Here is a 25911-nt window from a genome sequence, read left to right on the forward strand (position 1 = left end):
CCTGAGTTCAGGAATTGCAGCCCAAAAGGGCTTGCGCTAGGAGAGCACAGGTGACACACCCTCAGCTAGAGATGGAAGTAGAAAAGGCAGCGTCCGGCAAGGCTGGAAAAAGAATTCTGAAGAAGAAAAAAAAAAATTTCCCCGCCCTTGGAAAGGAAAGGAGTGAAGGGCTGAGCAAGGAGGGTCCCCTGAGGTCCCGCGGTCCGCCTCGGCCTCCCCGGGCCCCGGCTGGGGTGGCTGAGCAGTCCACTCACAGCTCCGAGCTCTGTGGCACCGCCTTCCGAGTGTATCTGGAAATCATCCTCCACTTCCTCCTCAGCCGCGGCCGGGGTGAGCACGCCAGGGCCGGGGCCTCCGGGCCTGGCCCTCCCGCTGGCTCCGGCCCGGCCCCCTCCCGCCACCTTCAGGCCCCGTCACGCCCCGTCTCCTAGACTCCCTCCCGCCACCTCCCCGGGGTCCCCACCACTCCAGTCCTTTACCCTCCCGGCTTCCCAGCGGGAGCGGAAGTGGCGAAATCACCGGGAGCCCCGGCTTAATGCTCCCGCGGAAGCACAGCAGGACCACGCCGGGAGTTCCGCGGCAGAGTGATTATCAACGTTTACCTCAAGTCTTCCGCTGGGCTGAGGTCCAGACCCGGGTCTGGCTAGCGGCAAGGCCAGACATTGGCGAAGATTGACTGCTTTTGACAGTTTCCACACTGGGAGGGGCGGCCGAGGAGAGGTGCAGTAACTGAGACGTGCTGGAAAGGCCCTACAACGGTAAGCGGAAGTGGCTTCATTTTGTCAGGTGGGAGGGAGCATAATCTAAGAGCACTAGACTCCAAATGTGACCGTTACTGTACGTTCGTTTTTTCTTTCATTGCTCTGGTGTTCTCATCTGTACAGTGAGGACGTGAGTGATTTCAAAGTCCCTTTCAATTCTGACACTAAAGTCTTCAAATAAGGTGTGTCTAGCATTACGGCCTGGGTGGTAGAATTGTCTGGTCCTCTGGGTTGAAAGGCGAAATAATGATGTGGACAGACCATGGTGAGTTAAGAGGCTGGATAGAAGATGCAGATTCCTCTGGACCTTGTTTTATTATTCCATCAGAAATCTGAGTGCAGTGCCTTCCTTTAGCAAGCCTCATCTGGCAATAGTAAGCTAGTACTCTACCGTCTAAAGAGATCTCTATCCCTGTTAGTATACTCACGTTACATCACCCGAGACATGAAAAGGGGCCAAATTTAGGATACATACTTGTAGATGGAGAACTATGGGCATATTATTGAATATTTGTGGGTGAGATAATAGGACATGAGTGCCTTGTAATTCTCTTTGTGCCTCGCAATGTACATAAAAGGGAGACACTTAAATTCTGTAGAGTAAGGAAGATTGCTCTTGAGTATTTTAATAATAAAAATTTAAACTGGGGAAGGATTTTAGAATGAGAGAGTAAATTTCTTATTCTAGAATTAAGGAAGAAACCCCAGAAAGAGAAACTGAAGCACCCAAAGTGACACATCTGATTGGTGGTAGAATTGGAACTTTTGGTATATTTGAACAGATGTTGCAGTTTCTGAAAGTGTGTTACACCACTGCTATTACAAGGGCAACCATTTTTTATTTTACTCTCAAATACTTTGTAGTTAATTTTGGAATGTGTTATTGCACTGTATTATATCAAAAGTTCCTTCGGGGTCTCTCTCCCTGGTGGTGTGAAGGATTAAGTCTCAGCACTATTAACCATCGCCAGCCACTGCAGCACGAGTTCGAGCCCCAGCCAGGGAGGTGACCCACATGGCACAGCAGACTGCTTCTGTCTTGGGCTGCTCCCCTCAGCAGTGTGTTTCAGTCAGTCCGCCTGTTCTGCACCCCACTCTGGCTCTGGTGAATCCTCTCACACCAACATCCTCCCCACCTCTGGCCTACAACCCCAGCTCTTGTATGCATAAAAAATAAATCTCTAAAAAAAAAGTTCCTTCAACAACTTTAAGTATAAAGAGCATGATTTGAAGTATAAAAATGCCATTAGAAGAGTATTGAGTATTAAACATTACTATAGTTGATACAAGGTCAAGGGAAAAACCATGATAGTATGTAGATAATTAAACTTTGAAAAACAATATTACCAAGAATGATTCAGGGAATGAATATTCTACATTATTCTATATGATTTATATTATTGAAACTTTAAATGTATTTTTTCAAGAATGGAGAAAAATATGAAGCTTGCTACAGTGGAAGAAACTGTGGAATACCAACTGTTTCTGATACCAGATGAACCAAGAAACCCAGAAAAACATGAAAAGATTCTTCAGACGTATATTGAGAGAATAATGACCCAGTTTGCACCTATGCTGGCCCCCTATATTTGGCAGAATCAGCCTTTCAACCTCAAATATAAACCTGGGAAAGGTAAACTCTTTTAGTTATTTTTTTTTCTTAAGATTTATTTTTTATTTATACAAGAATGGGGGACAGGCCAGATGTGCGGGAGGGTGAGACGATTCACCAGAGACAGAGTGGGGAACAGAATAGGCAGACTGATGAAATACACTGCTGAGGGGAGCAGTGGGCGAGACAGGAGAGGTCTGCTCGCCGTGTGGGTTGCTCCAAGGCCAGCGGGGATCGAACCGGCACTGCAGAAGTTGTGGACAGCATCACAACACTGGGCTCAACCGTCTGCACCACCAGGGAGGCCCCTCTTTTAGTTATTTTTCACTTGATATGTATGACCTTTAATGTCATTCTAACAGCAGTGGTGTACATTAGTCCATAGATAATTTATGTTGTCTGGTTTATGTCTTGACCTTTTAATTTTTTTTTTTAAGATTTATTTATTTATTTATATAAGCACAGGGTACAGTCAGAAGCGCGGGAGGGTGAGAGAATTCTCCAGTGCCAGAGCGGGGAGCAGAACAGACAGACTGACGAAATACACTGCTGAGGGGAGCGGCGGCAGGAGAGGTCTGCGCGCCACATTGGACCCTCACCTGGTGGCTGGCAATCAAACCGGTGCTGCAGAGGCCGCGGGCAGCTTTGCAACCCAGCGTTCAACCGCTGCGCCACCAGGGAGGCCCTGTCTTGAACTTTTTAGATTAGTGATGCTTGCCTGTATTCAATTAAGCCCTTAACTTAAAAAAAATTTAATTCATATTGATGACAATTTTCTAATCGTCATTACCTAGGAAATAACATATACTCATTGTTATTAAGCCATGGCTATTCTTTTTTTTTTTAAGATTTATTTATTTATGCATACAAGAGCTGGGGTTCAGGCCAGAGATGCAGGGGGTGAGAGGATTCACCAGAGACAGAGCAGGGAACAGAATAGGCAGATTGATCGAAGTACAATGCTGAGAGGAGCAGCGGATGAGCAGACGAGCCAGGAGAGGTCTGCTTTGCCATGTGGATTTCTCCCTGGCCGGCCAGGGATCAAACCCATGCTGCACAGGCTGTGCATGAGTGCTTCACAGAGCGGTGCTTAACCCCTTGCACCACCAGGGAGGCCAAAGCATGGCTATTCTTTTGAAATTTAATTTCTTCACTATGCCATAAAGTATCTGGGTACCTATACTAAACAGGTTGAGGCATCTGGCTTCCTTAGTCATAGTTCCTTTTGCTATTACTGTTTCCTCACTCTTGATTATGTGTTGGATAGGCTGCCAGTTTCACATAGTTGTTTTGGTAAGTATCCAAAAGTGGTCTGCCTAACTTATAAAGAGGAACAATTGGACTTTATCACCATTATTTGCCACTCAGAAGCATTTTGAAGTTCCTTCCCTGCTTCTCTGTGTTGTCAGTGCTTGGTATATGATGTCCAACCAAATACGGCACTGTGTTCTGACATCTCTTATAGCTTATTAAAATTAATCATGGCTAGGTAACCAAGGCTTTATTCATGCATTGAGGTCTTGTTGCAGATCAGGAGCCTGGCATCTTGTCATACCATCCATCTGGTTCTCAATTTAGTGTTTATCTCTTATATTTTAGCTTGCAGTTGCCAGATGTCTTCCCAACTGTTAGTTTTATTGAATGCTTGTTCACTGAAACACATGTGATATTTTTTTGGCAAGAACACTGTCACATTAGCACAGCACATCCAAAATCAACTCCTTATTTTTTTCTAGAAAATTATTTTTTACCTAGTTTTTTCTTCATCTTGCTTTATGGCATTGCTATCCACCTAATTAGCCTAGCTGGTTAGTAAGTCAAAATCATACTCAACTTCCCCCTTCACCATATTTAGTTAGGTGCTAAATCCTAGTGTGATTACTCCTGATATATAACCCTTTCCTTACATCTGTTTGACTACAGTCTAAGCTCTCTTCATCTGAAAAAATACAACAAGCTCCTAAACTCTGTTTCCAGTGTCTGCTTTTCTTGACACTGTTGCCAGTTACCTTTGTAAACACAAATTTGATCATGTCAGTTCCCTGCCTCGTATCTTTAAACATTTCCTGGTTGCTTCCGGATGAAGTTCAAATTGAAGTTTAACATATAAGGCAAAAAAAGAGACACTAATTGGAGATTTTCTAGTTGAAGGAACTTGGAAGATCTGGGGGTAGAGAGAGGAGTTGGGTGAGTTCTTTTTCCCACCTGTTTTTTGCCATTGAGATACTTGAGTGCATTTGTTTGCTTTTCATTTTATAAATGTGGTATATTACATCGATTAATGTTTGTGTGTTGAAACTATCCTTGCATTCTAGGAATAATCCCCATTCTAGAGATAACCCTTTTAATGTGCTGTTGAATTCCATTTGCTAGTATTTTATTGAGGATTTCTGCATCAGTGTTCATCAGGGATTTGGTCTATAGTTTTCTTGTTTGTTTTGGCTTTGGTATTAGGATAATGCTGACCTCATTAAATGAATTTGGGAGTGTTACCTTCAAATTTTTTGTAAGCATTTGAGGCATATTGTTGCTAATGTTTGATAGAATTCTCTAATGACATCATCTGGACATTTGTTTGTTGGGAAGTTTTTGATTACTGGATTTAATTTTCTTTTTAGTTAATGGTTTATTCAGATTTTTTTTTTTCACGATCCGCTCTTGATTGGTTTTGTGTTTCTAGTAATGTACTCATTTCTTCTAGGTTATCCAATTTGTTGTATGATTGTTTATAGTATTCTGCTAGAGTACTTTTTATTTCTGTAGTATAATTTGTAATATCCCCTCTTTCATTTCTGATTATTTGAGTCTTCTCTTTTTTCTTAGTTAATTGAAATATTTTTTCAATTGTGTTGGTCAATTGTGTTGGTTCTTCTTTTTCTAGTTCCATGCGTTTTAGTTTTAGTCTTATTTTTGTTCTTACCTGTCTCAAGATATCTTTTAAGTCCCTTGTTATTTATCTTTGACCCATTGGTTGTTTAAGAGTATCTGGTTTAATTTCCCCATATTTTTGGACAATGTTTGCACTTGAAAATTACTCCCAGAATGCTCAATTGTCTGTCATTCCAGTGTGCCTTTACACATTTTTCTTTTTTTCTATTTTTCTTTCTATTTCTTTTTCAGAAGCCTACTCCTCGTCATTACCCTGCATCAGTGTAGTTCCAATATCATATCCTTTATGATCACATAGCCTTGAGTGTCTACCTCTGTTCATCATCTTGCTTTAAGATGGCTTGGTTGTCTTTCTCTTGTTCTCTAGAACTTCAAGAAGAGTAGGTTTCTTGTATCTTTTTCAAGATTGCAACCTCAGTTCCTAGTATAGTGGTTAGAGCATAGCCAGTCAATGAATGTTTGTTTAACTAAATGATAACTTATATTTTTATTTCCACTGACAAATTTATTTTGTTTTTCTCTTGTTTTTAGGAGATGTTCCTGCTCATATGTTTGGCATTACAAAGTTTGGAGATAACATTGAGGATGAATGGTTTATTGTTTATATAGTAATGCAAATTACAAAGGAATTTCCGGAGTTAGTAGCAAGGTATTATAGTTTTTTAATAATTCTAAAACAATTCTGTTGAAACTGCCTACATTTTTTATTGATTTAGTATATTTTTTCCTGTAGTCTAGTGGAAATTGTACAAATTTGGGACACACATTTTATTTAATTAATTAATTTATTTAAACAATAATGATAGTAACTTTTATTTTTTAAATTTTTTGTTTATATTAATTTTTTTATTTTTTTACATCATTGTTCATTTTTAAACAATATTTACTTCCCCCCACCCCCTCAGTTATAGTCCCCATAGAGTTTCCTTCACCAATGCACCCGTGCACCATCACCTCAGTCCCCTGTGTTCCTCCCTCCCTCCCTCCCTCCCTCTGATCCCTCTCCCTCCTCCTCCCCTGCAGTAGGGACACAGATTTTAAAAGTGACTTCTGTGCCTAATTGTGACTTCCTTTTCTTGAGGAAGATTTGAAGTGTCATTAGAGAGTTCAGCTTCTGAAATATTTCAAGCAAAACCTGCTTAATTTAGGTTTTTAAATTCTCATTATAAGAGAGCAAATATTCATGACAAGCAAAATACAAATAATACAAAAGGATATACTGCTCTGACTTCCTAGAAATAGTCACCATTATATGTCTTGTGGATCTTAAAAAATGTTTATTTTGCATAACCCATGTGAAAAAGACCAGAGACAAAAGTATTGGCAAGGATATGGAGAAAAAAGAACCCTCATTCACTATCAGTGGGACTGTACACTCTTTCATCTCCTATAGAAACAGTACAGATGTTTCTAAAAATAGATCTACCATATGATCCAGGAAATCCACTGCTAGGTGTCTTCCCAAAGAATGCAAAAAAACACTAATTTGAAGGTATATATGCACTCTTATGTTCGTTGCAGGGATATTTACAATAGTCAAGTTATGGAAACAACCTAAATGCCATAAGGTAAATGAATGGAATTGGAAATGGTATCAACATACAATGAAATACTACTCAGCTATTAAAAAAAAAAAGATAAACTCTTGCCATTTGTCACAATGTAGATGGAAGTAGAAATAAGTTAGAAGGGGAAAGACAATTAGTCATGGTTTCACTTATGTGTGAATAGAGACACACAAAGGGTCAGATAAAATAACCAATAACAAACCCTGTCAATAGAAATTTGTCAATAGAATTGAAGCTACCAGAGAGGAGGGAGGAGAAGGGAAAGCAAAGTGGGTAGGGAGCACAATGAACTGTGGTAGAGGTCTATGGCTGCCTTGGTGGTATGTGTGATGTGGTAACATACTTCTGAAGGATGTGATCCTATACCTCTAAATCATAATACAGTGTTGTAAACCAATGTTACCTCAATTAAAAAAAATCCGTTCATGCATACATATACATATATTCTGTATTTCACAGATTTCATTACTATCTTCTCTGTATTAGGTTATAGCTATCATATGGTATAATCATATACAGAAGAAATTTAAAGAGAAAGTTCTTAGAAAGGAAAGTAGATAGTTGCATTCTTAGCTTTTTAAAACAGTAACTAAGTTCTCTGTAATTACCCAGTTATAGCATCAGAGGGCATCTCATCCACTTAACCACATTGACCTGATTTTCCTATTCAGCCCCCATTTCTCTTTTTTTTACCCATCAGCTTCTTCTCCTACAGAACAAAAAGAAAAACAATAACTTTGAAAGAATATTATTATATTGAAATTCAAATATATATAAAAATATACGTAAAACGAACTGTACCCATCACCCATTTTCAAATATTAACTCATAGTCATCCTTATTTTATCTATACCCTTACCCTGTTCTCTGTCCACATAGCAAGATTATTTTATTTAAGCAAATCTCCATTATTGTGACATTTGATCTTAGGAAGTAAACCTAAGGATAAGAACTATTATTTTAAACACTGCTGTTACCATATCTAAAAATAATTAGCAATCTTTTCCTAATAATTGATAGAATTTTAAACAAGGAAACACAAAGATACTAGTTTCTGTCTTTATAAGGATAATTAGGGGGTAAAACCTTTTGTGTGTGGATTCTGATATTTTTATAATGACAGTTAATACCTACAAACAAGGCCTATGAAGCTCTTTAAATAATAGGCAACTACTCTCTTATTAGTTTTTAAAATAACCATTAGAAAAAGAAAGAAGCTTGTTCTCTGTCTCTGCCAGATTAATCTTTCTAAGGTAGGGCTTACTACTCCACAGTCTTTCATTCTTTTTGTCTATAAAACTAAGCTTTTTCTCATTGATTCTGCCAATATTTAAAGCTCTTCACAACTGTTTTTTTAAATCTTGTTCTTTACTGGTTGTTGTCCTCCAAATATCAATCTTAAGTTGCCACCTCGGTGGTTTTTCCTTGTACTGTTCCATCTTCCAAGAATATCACTGCTTTCTACACATTAAAAGTGTATGAAATATACACCAAGAACAATGTATAAAATATACTATTTGTGTGACAAGAGGGAAAAATAAGTGTTTATATGCTCATTAGCTAAATTAGACATGCATTCTAGAAGGATAAGCAAGAAATAATGATAGAGTGGAAGGAGTTGGACATATAGGGATGAAAGTGGGAAGGAGACTTTTTCAATGTGCACTTTATGTGACCCAATTACCTATTCAGAAATTTGAATTTTAGAAAGAGATGTAAATAAGGGAAAACAATTATCCTTCAAGGCATAGCTAGCATCTACTCCATAAAGACTGTTCTAATCTTGGCTAGAGATTATGTTTTTTCCTTCTTTTAAAACTCTGTAGTACTTTGTATATTTTCTCATATTTTTTCTATTATTTATGTATTTACTCTCTTTCCTTCTTAATGGTTTCTTTCAGTACTTATTGGTATCATTTTGCTTTATTACAGATAGTACATACTCAGATATTTACTGAAATAAAAAACAATGTATTACAGTAAATCCATTTTGATTGTTAGCAAATATGTTCTTTTAAATGCAAAATTGAAACTCCTTTTGTGTTAGGATTGAAGATAATGATGGGGAATTCTTGTTAATAGAAGCTGCTGACTTTCTCCCTAAATGGTTGGATCCTGATAATAGTGCCAATAGGGTAAGTATACCAAAATTTGGAAAGTTTACATACTTGAAATCAGGTCACAGCATTTTTCATCTGTACCTGAAGTTTGTCAGTACCTAGTATGAAAATTTGAATGTTATCATTTTGCAGGTATTTTTCCACCATGGGGAGTTGTGTATTATTCCTATACCTAGGAAAGCAGAAACAGTATCCTGGTTACCCACCACACCCTTAACAATCCCACAAGCATTGAATATAATCTCAACACACCCAGAAAAGATTTTGGCTTCAGAATCTATACGAGCTGTTGTGCATAGGCGTATCAGAGGGTAAGAAAAATGACACTTTCATTATTTATTGAGGAGCCTTTTGATTTAGGGCAACTCAAGTCTTTCATTGAATATAGAATTTCTTTTTCGTAGATTAATGCTAATTTTCATTGTCTTCATCCTGCTTGAAATTTACTAACAAAAAATTTACTAACAAATTAGACAACATTTTAAAATCAAGAAACAAATACATCTTTTAATTCAAAAATATTCTAATTCAATCCCAATATTTTCACATTTATTTATCTTGGCTATTGTAGGTAAGTATTACTTATATCCACAGATAAAAATTTTGAAACCTTTGAGAATGAAAATCTAAGGGAGCACAATGTACTCAGATTTACTATGTGGTTCTGGAGCACTATAGAAAATTCTTTGACTTTGGTAGGATGATTTAGGTTCTATTTAGAAGAGAAAGTCTTAGCTTTATAACATTGGTTCAGCCATTCAAATTTGACTGTTAAATGTTTAGCGCCATTGATCTTAACAATATTAAAAATGTCTTTTAGCTTTGTTTCAATATATTTGCTTGATTTTTTTAGAAGAATAAACTGATTTTATACTTGTCCCAAAATATAGTGGGGCTTTTCTTTTCTTTTTATAGAACCACCTTTTCTCTTCCCCTCATCTTTCCTAAATCTTTCATGTGTACAGAATCTTAAACTTAATCTTGTCACTCACTCTTTACATCTCACTCTTAAATGAACCAAGACAATGTTAAAGGGGAACTAAATGGTATAAGAATTCTATATATTTGAATATCATAAAATATAAGTATTTGTTATCTGTCGCAGATATCCAGAAAAAATCCAAGCCTCCCTTCATCGAGCACACTGCTTTCTTCCAGCTGGCATTGTAACTGTACTGAAGCAGCGCCCCAGATTAGTGGCTGCAGCAGTTCAGGCATTTTACCTACGTGATCCTATTGACCTGCGAGCCTGTCGTATTTTCAAGACATTCTTGCCTGAAACACGAATAATGGCATCGGTAAGATAGCTCTCTTGGTTAGTTTCTTTTGCTGAAAAAAGAGTTGAATATTATTTTATTTTTATTTTTTTTGAAGATTTATTCATTTATATAAGAACCGGGGTAAAGGCCAGATGCGCAGGAGGGTGAGAGGATTCACCAGAGACAGAGTGGGTAACAGAACAGGCAGACTGATGAAATACAGCAGCGGGAGAGACAGGAGAGGTCCACTCGCCATACGGGTTGCTCCAAGGCCGGCAGGGATTGAATCGGCACTGCAGAGGCTGCAGACATCTTTATAGCGCTGTGCTCAACCACCTGCGCCACCAGGGAGGCCCTGAATATTATTTTAATTGTTCACTGAAAAAGTTGCAAACATTCTGTTTTCTCCTAGCAAATTAATACACAATTTTTTCCTTTCCTTCCATTCAATGGAGAAATATTTCAAGAGATCTGATTCCCTGTTTTGTATCTCAGTGTTTCTTAGCCATAAGTGATCATATTTTCCTTATTCAAATAATTATTTCCTTCTTAACAAAAAACATATTATCTCTTCCTGAGAATTAACAATTATTCTTTATCTTCTATTCACCAAAATTGCCACATAATGTAACTAGTGATAAGAATCCCATTAGTGATAACTACATAGTAAGTAGACAGTGGAGGTAAATTTTGTGATATGTGAAATTATATTTCAATAAAGGTGTACCTAACAATATAAATAGTGAAAAGGTTAGATGTTCTTTGTATTGCATGTGAATATAAAGCTCATAAGTGGAGTTGTTTATTACTATGAAATTATATTCAAAATTTTTATTTCAGGAATAGATTCATGTTTTTATGTCCCAATGTCTAGGTCACTTTCACAAAATGTCTGTATGCACAGTTGGTGCAACAAAGATTTGTGCCAGATCGGCGGAGTGGATACAGTCTTCCTCCTCCATCTCATCCCCAATACCGGGCTCATGAATTGGGCATGAAATTGGTAATGTTGAACCAGGAAGTTTTATTTTCTTCTTTATGTAAAAGGATCCTTAATAGAAGAATGGCACAGCATCGAAAGTTTAGAAACGTACCCTACTCGTGGAAATGTAGTAAAGTGTGACTTTTCAAATAATAAGAAAAAAATGGATTATTCAACCAGAATGGTTGTGAGGCCTTCTGAAAAATTAAAGTTGATTCCCTCATGACTTTACCAAAATAAAACCCAGTTGGACCAAATATTTAAATGAAAAAAAGAAATCATAACATGTGAGAGAAATAGAGGAGAACTCATCTGGTTTGGAAAGGACTTTCTAAGAATTACTTGAAACCACAAGCTATAGAAGAAAGATTAATACATTTGTTTATGTAAAAATTTTGCATTTCTGTGTAGGAAAGAAACACTCTACAAATAAAGTCAAAGAATAGTAAACCTGGAGAAAGTATTATATTTGCAATCCTACTAGTAAAGAGCTAAATCCCTAATATTTTCCCACAGGTCAGTAAAATGAGAAAAATAGTACTAATCAATTAACAAACAATGTTTAGAAACCATGATCATATAACCCACAGAGAAAGAAATGCAATTGATTCTTAATTTAAACATGAAAAATAATGATCCTTGGTCATAGTTAAAGAAAGGCAATTTAAAACTACAAAATAGCATTTTTTTTTTACTATTTTATTGTCAAATATCAAAAAGTTTAATAAAAAAGTATACTAGATTTATGGAAATATGTAAAGAGACATTAGTAGTAACATAAATTGATTCAGTTATTACAGCAATTTGTCTGTCAATGTTTAAAATGCACAAACACCTCTCAGCATTTCCACTTCTAAACATTTTTCCTCTATGTGTTTCACATGCCATGTGAGGATCTTCATGACAACATAGGTCACTTTCACAAAATGTCTGTATGCACAGTTGGTAATTCTTCGAAAGGCCTTTACAACATAGTTTGTAGTAGCAAAACTACCTAAATGTTCATTAGTAGAGAAATAGATAATTTGTGATTTATTCATGAAGTGAGAGAGAGAAATTGGTATGTACACATGTGAAATATTCTCTAAGGTATATGGCTCATGAAAAAGCAAAGTGCATAACAGTGTATGTGTATGCTGCCATTTAGTGACAAAAGGGATGAAGTAGCAGGGTATACATACACAGATACATATATGTCTTTTTGAGTGCATAGATTACCTCTGGAAGGATATACAGACTAATGCAAGTTTCCTCTAGGGTAATTAAAGAGTTTCCCTTGTTGAATTATTTTGTCATGTGCATTTATTATATTTCTTAATCGAACTCTAAAAATGAAGTGATTTCCTTTTCTTTACTGAGATCATCCTCAATTCACTTATAAGAAGAAATCTTTGATTTTGTAATCAGAAGGAAAATCTTTTTGAAGACTACAAGAATTTGCTTTTTATTGTTTGCTTTCCCTTTTTCATTTTTAGTAACCTATTGAAATTGAGAAACTTGTCAATAAAGTCAGATTTTTTTATAAAATTCAAATGTATTATAACTCTCTATAGACCCGTGTATCCAATCATGTAGTTCTTGAGCTTGGTTAAGTAGAAAGAAAGTTAACTTAATAATAAAAATTCTATATATTCCATCTAGGCTCACGGATTTGAGATCTTATGCTCCAAATGTAGCCCACATTTTTCTGACTCCAAAAAATCCCTTATGACTACCTCTCCACTCTGGACTGGCTTCCTTGAAAGTCTGAAAAAAAATGATTATTTTAAGGTAGGATTTGCAATGCATTTTTGGTGTAAAAAAATGGTGTAATCCAGGGAGAATAATGCTAGTGTTTTAAAATCCTATGGTACATATTTAACGTATAACAAAATATTTGAAGCTAGAGTTAAAGAAGGGATCATTCCAGTTCAGTGGTAATGAGGGGATGTCTATGAATTGTTTTCAGTATTTTAGAAAATGTATAACATTTCCATAAAGTGATGAAAGTTATTATTTGTATGATATGATGAACAACTTGCATAAATCTATGAAACAAACATGAAGACAACTAATAGAAAAATTAGCAGACATGGATTTTAAAAATTACAAAAAGACAGCTAGTAAATACCTCTTAAAATATTCACTTTAATAATAGTACAGATATGCATAATGAACACAATGATACTGGTTTTTACATATGTAAAAAAAGCATACGAATGATGTCCAGTACTGTTGAAAGTATAGTGAAATTAATACTCCTGTACATTACTGATAACATTGTAAATTGGTCGGGCCTTAATTGTAGGTAGTGTGTTCTAAGAGCTATAGAAAGGTTCAAATTCAGAAACTTCACTCTGAATAATCCCATGTGAAAGAAACATCCAAGAAGTAGAAAAGTCCATAAAAATAAGCTTCACACAGCAGCTATACAAGTTCACAGCCACCACAATCTCTGGCAATTTATGAAAATCAAATGCACAGTCTTAAAATAGAATGTGGACCCAAATGCCCAAAGGCACTTCCCTTTACCCCAATATGATTTGTAACAAAAATCAGTGTGAATGGGGTTGATAGTGCTAATGGAGTGGTGAACCCAAGAGATACCAGTGCTAAGAAAATATCAGAATTTGTACAATTATCAAAGTGGTCCTGCAAGAGCTTAACACCTAATGATATCTAAAGAAAATATGAAATTCCCTCAGCTCTCTGAAGGACAGTGTTATAGCAGTTAATCAAAAGAAAACCTACAGGCTCTCCTCTCCCACATTGTATTTAAGCAGTCTTCATTTTCTACAGTAGTAAATTTTTAGAAGTAGACTCAAAGCATCTTGGAGACCTTTATAGTCTTATAGACTGAAAAAGTAGTTCCCATTCAAAAGCAGTTTATCTTAAGATGCTGTAAATAATACTGGTTTTTTAAAATCCACTTGAAATATGAGTTGTGCTCGGACAATTATAAATCAGAGATATACTGCAGGGGAAGAGGAGGAACAGGGATCAGAGGAAGGGGGGGCGGGAGGGAGGGAGGAGCGGAGGGGACTGAGATGATGGTGCACGGTTGCATTGGTGAAGGAAACTCTATGGGGACTACACCTGAGGGGGTGGGGGGAAGAAAATATTGTTTAAAAATGATGTAAAAATTTTAGAAAAAATTTAAAAAGATAAAAAATAAAGTCAAGCCAGAAAGGAAAAAAAAAAAAAGAGAGAAAAAAAAAAAGAAATATGAGTTGTGCTATAAAAAAGAAGTAAGGGCCTCCCCAGTGGCGCAGCAGTCGAGTGCTAGGTTGCAAAGCTGCCTGCAGCCTCTGCAGCGCCAGTTCAATCCCTGGCCACCGGGCGAGGGTCCCACATGGTGTGCAGGCCTCTCCTGCTGCCCGCTGTTCCCCTCGGCAGTGTACTTCGCCACTCTGCCTGTTCTACTCTCAGCTCTGTCTCTGGTGAATTCTCTCACCCTCCCGCACCTCTGACTATACCCAATGCTTGTATAAATAAATAAATAAATCTTAAAAAAAGGAAGTAAATGCTATTTAGCAAGGATTTATAATACATACATACATACATATATATATATATATATATATATATATATATATATAGTACAGCTGACCTTTGAAGAACACAAGAGATAGTGGTGCTGACCCCCTTTGCATGAAAATCCACATAAAATTTTGGCTTCCCCAAATCTTTACTAATAGCTTGGTGTTGACCGGAGCCTTCCCAGTAAAATAGTTAATATATGTTATATATATTATATATTGAATGTTTACAATACTTTAAGCTGGAGAAAAGAAATCACAAGTAGATCATCATAAAGGTTTTCATCCTCATCAACTTCATATTGAGTGGGCTAAGGAAGAGCAGAATTGAAGGAAATCTGTATTTAAACAAACGTTCAACATTTAAACCTGTGTTGTTCAAGTGTCAACTGTGTATTTTTTAAAGAAAGTAAAATAGTAAGAATGCCACCTACCATAAATAGGTATGTGAAAAGCAGAAAAGATAGTTAAGATTGGGATTATGTTTTTTTTTAATTTGTTTTATTTATACCATATTTTGTAAATTGATTACTGGCTAATCAATTATTTCTTAATAACTAATTACATAACGGAAAATGGTAGAAACATTTATAAGTTGGAAAGAAGTTTTTAATGGTGAAAAGGATTAAGAAGCACTATGTCTTGTCTACTCTCCTTATTTAAGGAAACTGAAGCCCAAACTAGTACATTCATGACAAAACAGGGACTCTGACTCAAGATTCATGATTCCTGAATAACATATCATACACTGCTTCCCTGAAAGTTTCTGGTGGGATGGTTATTTTAATGATATCATATAAATAATGTTCTGATAAGCCATTGTTATTTTTTAGGGACTGATAGAAGGTTCTACTCAGTACCAGGAAAGGCTAGAAATGGCAAAGAACTACTTCCAAATCTCAGTAAATCAACCAGAAAGGTGAGTTTACTGCTACCAAAACATAGCAGCAGAGTGGTAACTTTCCAGAAGTTAAGGAGTTATTTACTCTTGAGGTAGTTGGAGAAGTTGGAGTTTGTATATTTAAATAGTCAGGGGCAAGGATCGTAACTACTGATGGGGCTGGGATGGGAGAGAGGAGGTATTGCTACAGAAGATTGCTGGCACTGGCAGTTATTATCATCATCCAGTGGGTAACATTTTTAGAGTATTACAAAGTGTCAGCCATTTTACTTGCTTAATCTCTCTTATATTCTTGTGAAATAAGTATAAGTGTGATTATTATTGTTCCCTATTTACAGTTGAGAAGCTGAGGCCAAGACAAATTAAGTAATTGTCAGTGGTCACGCAACTAATAAGTACCAGACAAAGGACTTGAACTCTAGCAGTCTGGTATTGATCCATCTCCTTAATTTCTTAGAGGAGTTTTGAATTTGTTTGGCTAGCTTGGGTGAATCTGAAACACAGGCTGAAGCAAACATTCAGTTTCTAAATCAAATTTAATTCTCAACTCCTGTAGATTATACTAGGGGAAGAAAGAAACAAACACAGGTTGGAAGGAAAGGTACCTTTTAAAATTTAATGAAGTTGAGTTTCAGTTCTGGTAATGGTGGAATAGCATTGAACTAACTATGCCAATTATGATTATAAACCTTGGATAAAGTATTAAAAAATAGTTCTTTAAAGACTCTGGAGAACAACAAAAGAAGACAAAAATTGAGGGAATAGAACACTTGAAAGAAGAGAAACTACAGTGGGTGAGGCCCACATTTATCTTATCCCTGAGGACACATCCTACTCAGGATGCTGCAAGGGAAATAACTCAAGCAGAAACTCATATTGGGCTGAGGAATCAAAGGTCAAAATTCGAGTATTGGAGAAAATCAAATTTATATTTACAAAATTGAATTTAAGATACTATTAAATAACATGAAAGAAATAGCTTTGTATATGTTATTTCATGGTTGAAAAGTTCCAAATTGCATGAGAATATTTTTGTTTAGTTGGTGGGTTTTTTGCTTTTGTCTTTGGTTTTTGAGTTAGATTAATATGATTTTAAACTCCCATCATTTTATCAAATATCCCAAACACCACTTAGTTGTATAATAAAATGGTTCTTAAAGACTTTGTGAAGCAAAGTTGATGCTTAGAGAACTCTAACCTCAACTGTCTGTGAGATGGTAATGACTTTGCAGCAGTCCTTCTCTTTCATGAGTGTCCAGAGGCACCTTTGTCCCATTCTCATGTTTTATGGTAATAATTGGTGGAAAAGAATACTTTCATAGGGTATCATTAAAAAAGAAATAAAACCTGAGAGAGTCAGGAAAGTAGAGAAGATTGCTGCAAAGTTAAAGGGATCAATGATGATTCTTATTTACCTATAGGGGGTCACTCCGCTCTTTGAAGTGTTACCTTACTGTCTTGCGTTAAAGAGAAATTAAGAAATTAGAGAGACTAATATGTAAGAATATTAGGACTCCTTCCATGAAATAAGATAGATTGGTGGTTGAGTTGTTGTTGTTTTTTTTTTTTTGCAAAGAAGAACAGGGGTGTAGACCAGAGGAGAGTGATGAGAGTATTCACCAGAGACAAAGTGGGGAGCAAAACAGGCAGATTGACTGAAATATACTATTAAGGGGAGCAGCAGGCCAGACAGGGGAGATCTGCTTTGCTACAGGTAGGTTAGCTCCCTAGTGGGTGATCAAACTAAGGCCAAAGCAGTGATAGTGATGAGACTTAACCTCTAGGGCACCAGGGAGTCCCCCTAGTTCTTTTTAAATAATAAATTTTGTGTATTGTTATGAAAGTAACAGTTATTATAACGTATAAAGAAAGATATAACAAGGAAAAAAGGTATAAAAAAGAGTCAGCCACGATTGTCATTTAGATTTATTGCCTTCCAGGATATTTTTTTACCATATCCAGTCTATTAATTGAATTTGTTCATACTGTGTAGGTATTCTGTATCCTGTCCGTAATTTTTACTCATTATGATCTTATATTTTCTCATGTTATTGAAGTCTTTAGAAGCATAATTTTAAATAGCTGCCCAATATTTCAGCAAATAGACACAACACAATTTTCTCAACATTTTTACTATTAGGGAAAAATTGCAAGTAGTTTAAGTGCCCAACATTTTAATTAGTATTGCAATGAGACTCCTATTTCCCTAGCCGGGATAATTTACTTTTTCTTTTTCCTTGTAATATTAATATAATATGGAATAGGGACAATTTCTTATAGTTAACATGATTTAGTGAGGTATGCAAATATTAAGTGAATGTAATTCTATTATAGAACTTGATTTTCTCCATTCTAATAATTCATAGTGTTCCATCAATGCATATAGCACGTCACATCACCATCACAAAATTAACTCATCACAAAGGCTACTTCCTTCAACCCCTAGCCTCTACCAACCACTTTTTACCATTTCTATGAGTTTGATTTTTTTTTTAGATTCCACATTTAAGTAATACCATGTAGTATTTTTCTTTCACTGTCTAGCTTATTTCATTCAGTGTAAATTAACTCATCACATAAATTATTTCTGTATATTTCCTCTTTAGTTTATAGTAGAAAGAGCAAAAATTATCAAAAATGGCTTCAAACATTTGCTCTGTCCAACTAAATGACCTTGCAAAGTTGTTAATCTTCACTGGTCTCTCGTTATCTCTTTATAAAATAGTATTATACCTCATAATAGTAATTTTAGTACTAGATAAGAAAATGTGTTTTTAAAAAGTACTAGCATAGCATATAGCAGATTAATTTCAGTTCTTTCCTCTGGGTTTTTCTTTCCTAATATGTAAATATATACCAACAGTTTTATAGTGGTATTCTATGGAGCCTGAGGCATAGCCAAAGACAAAGGCAAACTAGGTGTTCTTTGGGCTTCCAGTCTCCATTTCAACCAAATGGATTTTTCTTTTTACCTTTTCAACTTTATTGAAATATAATAAGCAAAAAAATTTGTAAGATTATTTAAAGTATACATCTTGAGGATTTGATACTCATTGTGAAAGGCTAATGATATGCATTTGGCTAATTAATAGATCCATCACCTCACATATTTATCTTTTTGTTTTCTTGATGCTAACATTTAAGTTATTCTCTCATAGTAGATCTCAATTATATAAAACAGTGTGATCAATTATAATCACATTTCATATTATATACTCTCCATGTTTTATATTAGATCCTTAGATTGCATTCGTCTTATAGCTGAAAGTTTGTACCCTTTTACTAAACTCTCCCTACTTCCTTCAACCCCTAGCTTCTACCAACCACTTTTTACTGTTTCTATGAGTTTGATTTTTTTTTTTTAGATTCCACATTTTAGTAATTCCATGTAGTATTTTTCTTTCACTGTCTAGCTTATTTCATTCAGTGTAATGACCTCAAGATTCATGTTTCACAAATGGCAAGATTTCCTTCTTCTCATGACTGATAATATTCTATTATGCATATATATATATACTTATGCACATAACATCTTTATGCATCCATTGGTGGATACATAGGTATTTTCCCCCCAAATCTTAGCTATTATGAATTACACTTCCATGAACACATGAGTGCAAATATCACTTTGATAACCTGTTTTCATTTCCTTTGGGTATATATCCAGCAGTGGAGTTGCCAATTTTTTGAGAAACCTCCATGCTGTTTTTCATATTGGCTATACCAATTTACATTCCCATTGGTAGTATACAAGGGTTTCCTTCTCTACAGATCCTCATCAACACTTGTTTCCTTCTCTACAGAGCCTCATCAACACTTGTTTTCTTTTATCTTTTTAACTATAACCATTCTTATTGTATTTCATCATTTTGATACATATTTCACTAATGATTAGTGATGTTGGGCATTTTTCTTGTACCTATTAGCCACTTCTTTGTCTTCTTTGCCCATTTTTTAATCATATTATTTTTTTAATATTGAATTGTATGAGCATTTTATGTATTTTGATATTAACCCCTAATTGGATATATAGTTTGCAAATGTCTTCTCCCATTCTATAGAGTGCCTTTTCATTTTGTTGATGATTTTCTTTGCTATACAAAATTAGTTTTTCTTTGAGTTCTTTTATATCTTAGAGTTCCTGGTGGAATTTTATTTGAGGAAAAGGAGTCTATATCCTAAAACAAAGTTTTGAAAAAAAATTAGACTAGGTAATTACTTCCAATTTAAAAATATTATTTTTGGAGGTGATTATTATTCTGAGCACTCTTAAAAGAAGCTGTCTTTTATTTTTTATAGTGCTGTTGTAATGAGTCCAGGTGAAGAAATCTTAACCTTATTACAGAAAATGCCATTTGAAATAGAAGAGCTTAAGAAGGAAGCAGCTAATCTTCCTGCAGAAGATGGTAAGTGGTGATCCAGCATAGAGCAGAAGAGTTAGAAAGAATTAGAGCATTCCACTAAATGTCACAGGGTACTTACCTGAGAGTACCTGTCATATGAGTCGGTATGCTTTCTTCTTTTTCAGATGATAAGTGGTTAGATATTTCACCAGATCAGCTGGACCAACTTCTTCAGGAAGCTGCTGGCAAAAAAGATGCAGAGCCCATTTCCAAGGGGGAGGAGCAGAACTATGACTTAACTCAAGTGTCAGAGAGCATGAAAGCTTTCATATCAAAAGTCTCAACCCACAAAGGAGCAGAGCTGCCTCGGTAATTTATGTTAAAGTATAAATATCTGAATTATTACCACCCATATGTTGACATCATCCAATCATTGCCAGTTTCACCTTCACGTTTTCTTACTATTTTAAGTAAATGATTTGTACTGCTTTGTTTCCCTCTTCTGGTGCCTGATGCCATGATAACCTATTATCTGGAGTCAGATTGCTAGTAGCTGATTTCCTTTGTTATCCTTAAAATGATCCAGAGAGCTCACTCTACAGATCTAAAAGTCAGCATCTTAGGACTGTCAGGGAAACCGTGTATTTTTGTCTTTTAAACTTTTACTCTGAGCTTTATGAACTCTTAACATCTGGCTCTTATCAAGCTCAGACTTCTGATATCCTGTCCCACAAGCAGATTGGAAGCTTCGTACTCAAAAAAGGGAGATAAGAGTTTGTCAGAGGAAGAAATAATAATAGGAGAGATAGGAAGTTACATTTGACAATAGGGAAAAAGTGTAGGTGGGATTGTTACTTGCACAGCAAATATATCTTTATTAGTGTGTCTATTCTTGAACCTCATGAGAAGATTAAAATTTATCATTTACATTCTCTCTTAAAGAATGCAGGGATAAGGGAAGGTATATTATACTTATTTTTAAAATTTTTCTTCTTAATCAGACTTTATTAATTCAGATAACTTCTTTTGTTAAATCTAGATATATCTGTGGGAGGTAGAAGGTGGCTCAGTCCCTAAATCAGCATCAGTTAAACGTGTATAAACAAAGTACAGTTTTTATTTTATTTCATAAGTCCTATTTCTGTTGCCCTGCAAGACCAGTAATTGTAAGGATTTTTAAAATTTAAATTTCATTTCCTTGCTCTACCTCATCTGAGATATTGTTTCTGGTGGTGTTCCTAAGAAGGTACCACTTTAGAGAAATTTTCAAAAAGTTATGTTCTGGAGAAATTGACCTTTTTCCTTTAACTTTGCAGAGAACCCTCTGAGGCTCCAATCACTTTTGATGCAGATTCTTTTCTTAATTATTTTGATAAGGTTTTAGGTAAGTTATGGTATGCTGTTTATTTTCATTTTGAAACTAAGTGGTATGGCTGTTGGTAGAGCATTGGAACACTAATTCTTTTGATGGTCAAAATATTTGCTTTTTCCTTCCATATGATCCAGCAGTTCCACTCCTAGGTATTTACCCAAATGACACAGAAACATTATTCCAAAGGGTACCTGCACCCCTATGTTTATAGCAGCACTGTTTACAATAGCTAAGCTATGGAAACAACCGAAATGCCCAAAAATAGATGACTGGATCAAGAAGATGTGGTACATATACACAATGGAATATTACTCAGCATTCAAAAAAGATAAACACATGCAGTTTGCAGCAATATGGATGGAGCTAAAAGGGATCATGCTCAGTGAAATAAGTCAGAAAAAAAAAGAAAAATACTGATGGTCTCATAGCAGGAATTTAGAAAACCTAAATTGATTTTCACTATGACTTACTGCCCTGTTAAATGATTTTGCAGAGGATGCCTAGTTCATTGTCTGACACACTATCCGCTCATTAATTTTTCTGTTGATTGAGTGAATGCTCTGTGTTAAAGTTAATTTTATCTTGGCCACCATATTTTATTGCTTTTTTTTCTCTTTTAGACTTATTGCACTTATGCCCTAATAATAAGAAAAACAAATAGCCATTAAAAAATCAACAAAGTATATAAATAGGCAGTACCTTGGAAAACTATAAATAAATATTTGAAAATACTTAATTGTTTTTAGTATGCAGGTAAATGCAACGTAAAAATAAGAACTTATTTTTTTGCCCATCATGTTGGCAAAAATTTAAAAAATTGATAATAACCAGTTTTCTTAATGGTTGGAGAAATGAGTGCTGTCAAAATGTGGGGGAAGAAGTGTAAGTTGTCTTTTCACAGAGCATTTTCGACTAGAATGTTCATTACCTTTGACTTAGCAATCTCACTTCCAGGAATTTACTATATGAAATGGTATATTTGCTAAGATAATGATTACAGTATTGTAGTAGCAAGAAATGGAATATCCTAAATGCCCACCAAGAGGGATACGGTTAAATAAATCATAGCACATTTAGTAACGAATGAGGTCCTTCTATTTGTTTTGGCAGAAAAGGACCTTCAAGACATGATTAAGTGGAAAAGCAACCATAGTTCTCTCTCTCTCTCTCTCTCTCTCTCTCTATATATATATATATATATATGTGTGTATATATATGTGTGTGTGTGTGTTTTTAAAAAAGTGTGCTTTTTAAATATAAGTTTTATAAATTTTTATATAAAATATATACAAATTTTAATATATAGTTTTTTATATATATAGCTATATTGATATAAATTTGATATATACCAAACTGTTAAAATGTTTAACTCTGGGAAGAGAGATGTGAGACAACGTATCTGTGACTTAAAATGTTTCCATCAAAATGTATTCATATATTATGTAGTTTTTTAATGAAAACATTTTAATTGATTCGCATAAAAAAAAAAGCTGAATCTTTCAGCACAGCCTGTGTACTTTTCTGCAAATATCTACCGGCAGTACCATTTTTGGAAGGAATTTGTGAAGTAGTGTGCCTATGTATATTGGTCCTTTTCTGTGGGTAATATTTTAATACTCTTGAACAGTATATTTACTTAAAATTACCAATTAGCTCTTTCTTTTTGGGGATCTGTGTAGGGCCAAGTTCTCATGAGTCTGACTCTGATGATCTGGAGGAGGAAGACTTTGAATGTTTAGATAGTGATGATGACTTAGATCTTGAAACTCAGGATGCCGGGGAAGGAGCATCTATAAAAGGAACTCTTGATAGTCTTAAGTCATACATGGCCCAGATGGACCAGGAACTGGCACATACCAGCATCGGCAAAAGTTTCACCACACAGAAACAAATGGTATGTGTGTATTTAACTTATTTTCCTTTCTAATAATAATAATTTCCTCTATAATAATAAAGGATAGCAAACCCTATCTCTAATCTTTATTTTTTTATTTTGTGATAAATTTGATTTTTTGAGTTAAAATAAGTATTTTTTCCTAATTTTGGTAGGGTAAAGATTATTAACTTTATTTTTCTAAATGTAAACTTAATTACATTACTTATTCTATGTTATCTATCAGGATTTAATATTAAAAAATCATGTCATGTGTTCAAATTTATATGTAGTTGCATTCCACTAATAATAACTTGATTCTAAAAAATGAGAAAGGGGGCCTCCCTGGTGGCATAGGGGTTAAGGCTTAGTACTATCACTGCAATGTCCTGGGTTCGATCCCTGGCCATGGAGCTAACCCACATTATGGTGCAGCAGACCTCTCCTGTCTCACCCACTGCTCCCCTTAGCAGTATATTTCAGTAAATCTGCCTGCTCTGCTCCCCACTCTGCATCTGGTGAATCCTCTCATCCCCCGTGCCTCTGGCCTATACCCCAGTTTGTCTACACAAATAGTAAAGTATTTTTAAAAAATGAGAAAGGATCCTAAATATCCAAATAATTCTCAAGTCTTAATAGTGTTTTGTATGTTTTCCTAACTTAGAGCCAAATTTAAAATTCATCTTCCATACATGCTTTTTCACTTACTTTTTATACCAGCACTGTCTAACACTGGATAGACATTGAAGAGAATGGACCCTGGAGTCTCATGCATTAGGGTTTGCAGTCTAGTTCAGCTGTCCACTGTGAATGTACTCATTAATCAATAACCTCATGTCATCTTATTAACATGAGAACCAAATGAGATAACACTAAAACCCATAATGGGCCTTTAATTTTTGTTATTCCCTTTGTTTTAATCATCTAAACCACATTTAAAACTATAAGCACTACTACTGTTGCCAAAACCAAATAGCAGTGTTTCTTAAAATTTAATGTAAATATGTACCACTTAAAGATATTGTTAAATAACAGATTCTGGGTATGTGTAGAATTGTTCAAATACAGATTCTAGGGTGAAGCCTGAGATTTTACCTTTTTAACAAGCACCCCAAGGGAAGTACATGCCTCTGGTCCAGTGAGTAGCAAAGATAGAAAGATTTGTACATAAAGTTGCAATTTTTTTTTGATCCTTTCCTCATTGTGAAATCAGCAACACAAGTGATTTGGAGTCTTTGTTTTGGGATACTACAAAGCCTTAGGTTTTTACTTTGCATTTTCATTGAGGGGAGAATACAGGTACTTTCATTTAGAAGAAAATTTAGATTCTTTTTTTAATGTTCATTTTTTGTTTTCTTTTTATTATGTGCTATTTTATGTGTTTATTTTAAAGTTTAGTCATACCATAAATGTATCATTTAACTTGTACAAACTTTCCCTAGAACAAAGTGTTAATAATCTCTGAAACATTTTAATGTATATCAAATTACATAAACTATTAAATTCCATTTTTACTTTTCTGTCATAAAGGATAAGAATTTTTTTTTACTTGGGAATTCCATTTTATGATGTTGGCTTTCTATTATAATTACCATCCAACCTAATGGCATATTATCCCATGATTCTTTATTCCCTCTTTGATTAAGGAACCTGTATCCCAGACCAATTCAGATGAGGAAGATTCTGGTGCAGAAGGATCTGTTATGTCACCAGCGGATGTAGATTTAAACTTGGTTTCAAATATATTGGAATCCTATAATTCCCAAGCTGGACTGGCAGGACCTGCTTCCAACCTTTTACAAAGCATGGGAGTGCAGCTGCCTGACAACATTGATCACAGACCTACAAGTAAGCCAACGAAAGATTAATGAGCATACCTAGGCTCATTTTTTCTTCCTCAATAAATATTGAATCTGTTTGTGTTCATTTCTAGTTTAGATTACTCATTTAATAAAATGTTTGTCATTACAAATTTCACAGGTTGACTCTCCTCTGTAAGCCCTAAATGTTGCCCTCTCTGCTCAAGTCTTTGTGATCTCAACTCTGGAGTCCACACAAGTTAGAAATTGAAGTTAGAAGAGAAACAAACCCCTAGACAGCCCCTGAGATGAGATTTACACTCTTCATGTTTAGAACATTAAATTTTATCTTTACTGAAGATTAAATGTTGAGTAGAGAAAGGAAGGTAGTATAGGCAAAAATAGGGAATGAATGAGTTCCTTTTTTATTCAAGTACCAGGGTTGACTGAACTTGAGTCAGGCTCACTCAGGTGACACATAGGTTTGGTTTAACATTTTACCTGTTTTTGTTTTTCTGCTTCATGGACATGGTGGATTCTGTTTATCTTTAGCGCCTTCATAACTCAGAGCCATAAATTCTCCAGCCAGGTAAAGTACAGAGGTATCGAAATTTATTTTATTTATCTGCCATTTTTAGTACCCCAACCTTGCCCTCTTGCCTTAACTGTCAGATATCCTTGGCATACTAAGAAGAGCCCTCTTCCCACTCAGTGCTGGGAAACAAGGTTCACTTTTACAGCTCCTCCTATTAACCACTCTCTTCTCTTCTTTTCCAAAACAACACATTAATCGAAAAGCAAATAGTTACTCCATGATAAGCTTGAGAAACTCATAACCAGGAATCCCACACACTCCCCTTTCTATCAGTGTTTTCAGATTGAGGATGTGTACACATGTGCTCACAAACACACCC

At 35.4% G+C, this 25911-nt stretch overlaps 2 protein-coding genes across 4 annotated transcripts in view; one reads left to right on the forward strand and one right to left on the reverse strand.

Moving 5' to 3' along the window:
• FAM149B1 (family with sequence similarity 149 member B1) overlaps positions 1-411 on the reverse strand; it is a gene marked incomplete at its 3' end in the record, with an annotated part of 28915 nt that extends 28504 nt beyond the window's left edge. Inside the window, exon 1 of the mRNA XM_084244904.1 lies at positions 255-411. Within this exon, the coding sequence (XP_084101030.1) occupies positions 255-301 (47 nt within the window). The 5' untranslated portion in view covers positions 302-411. The remainder of the gene's footprint in view (positions 1-254) is intronic.
• Positions 412-2189: 1778 nt separating this feature from the next.
• ECD (ecdysoneless cell cycle regulator) lies at positions 2190-25112 on the forward strand (the record flags this gene model as incomplete). 3 transcript variants are annotated; one of them, XM_084245665.1, is made up of 13 exons in its annotated part: positions 2190-2394; positions 5794-5911; positions 8878-8965; positions 9083-9261; positions 10056-10248; positions 11084-11212; positions 12833-12961; positions 15543-15628; positions 19910-20016; positions 20139-20322; positions 21270-21337; positions 23005-23225; positions 24845-25112. In XM_084245665.1, 13 exons carry the CDS (start codon positions 2190-2192, stop codon positions 25064-25066), a joined length of 1929 nt encoding a protein of 642 aa, XP_084101791.1. In that variant the 3' UTR covers positions 25067-25112. The 3 variants fall into 3 exon arrangements, with proteins under 3 accessions (XP_084101791.1, XP_084101792.1, XP_084101793.1); XM_084245666.1 differs by having other exon boundaries at positions 23005-23219; XM_084245667.1 differs by lacking the exon at positions 11084-11212 and having other exon boundaries at positions 23005-23219.
• Positions 25113-25911: the final 799 nt, after the last annotated feature.

Source organism: Talpa europaea (genome assembly GCF_964194135.1).
Source record: "Talpa europaea genome assembly, chromosome: 10".
NCBI lineage: Eukaryota > Metazoa > Chordata > Mammalia > Eulipotyphla > Talpidae > Talpa > Talpa europaea.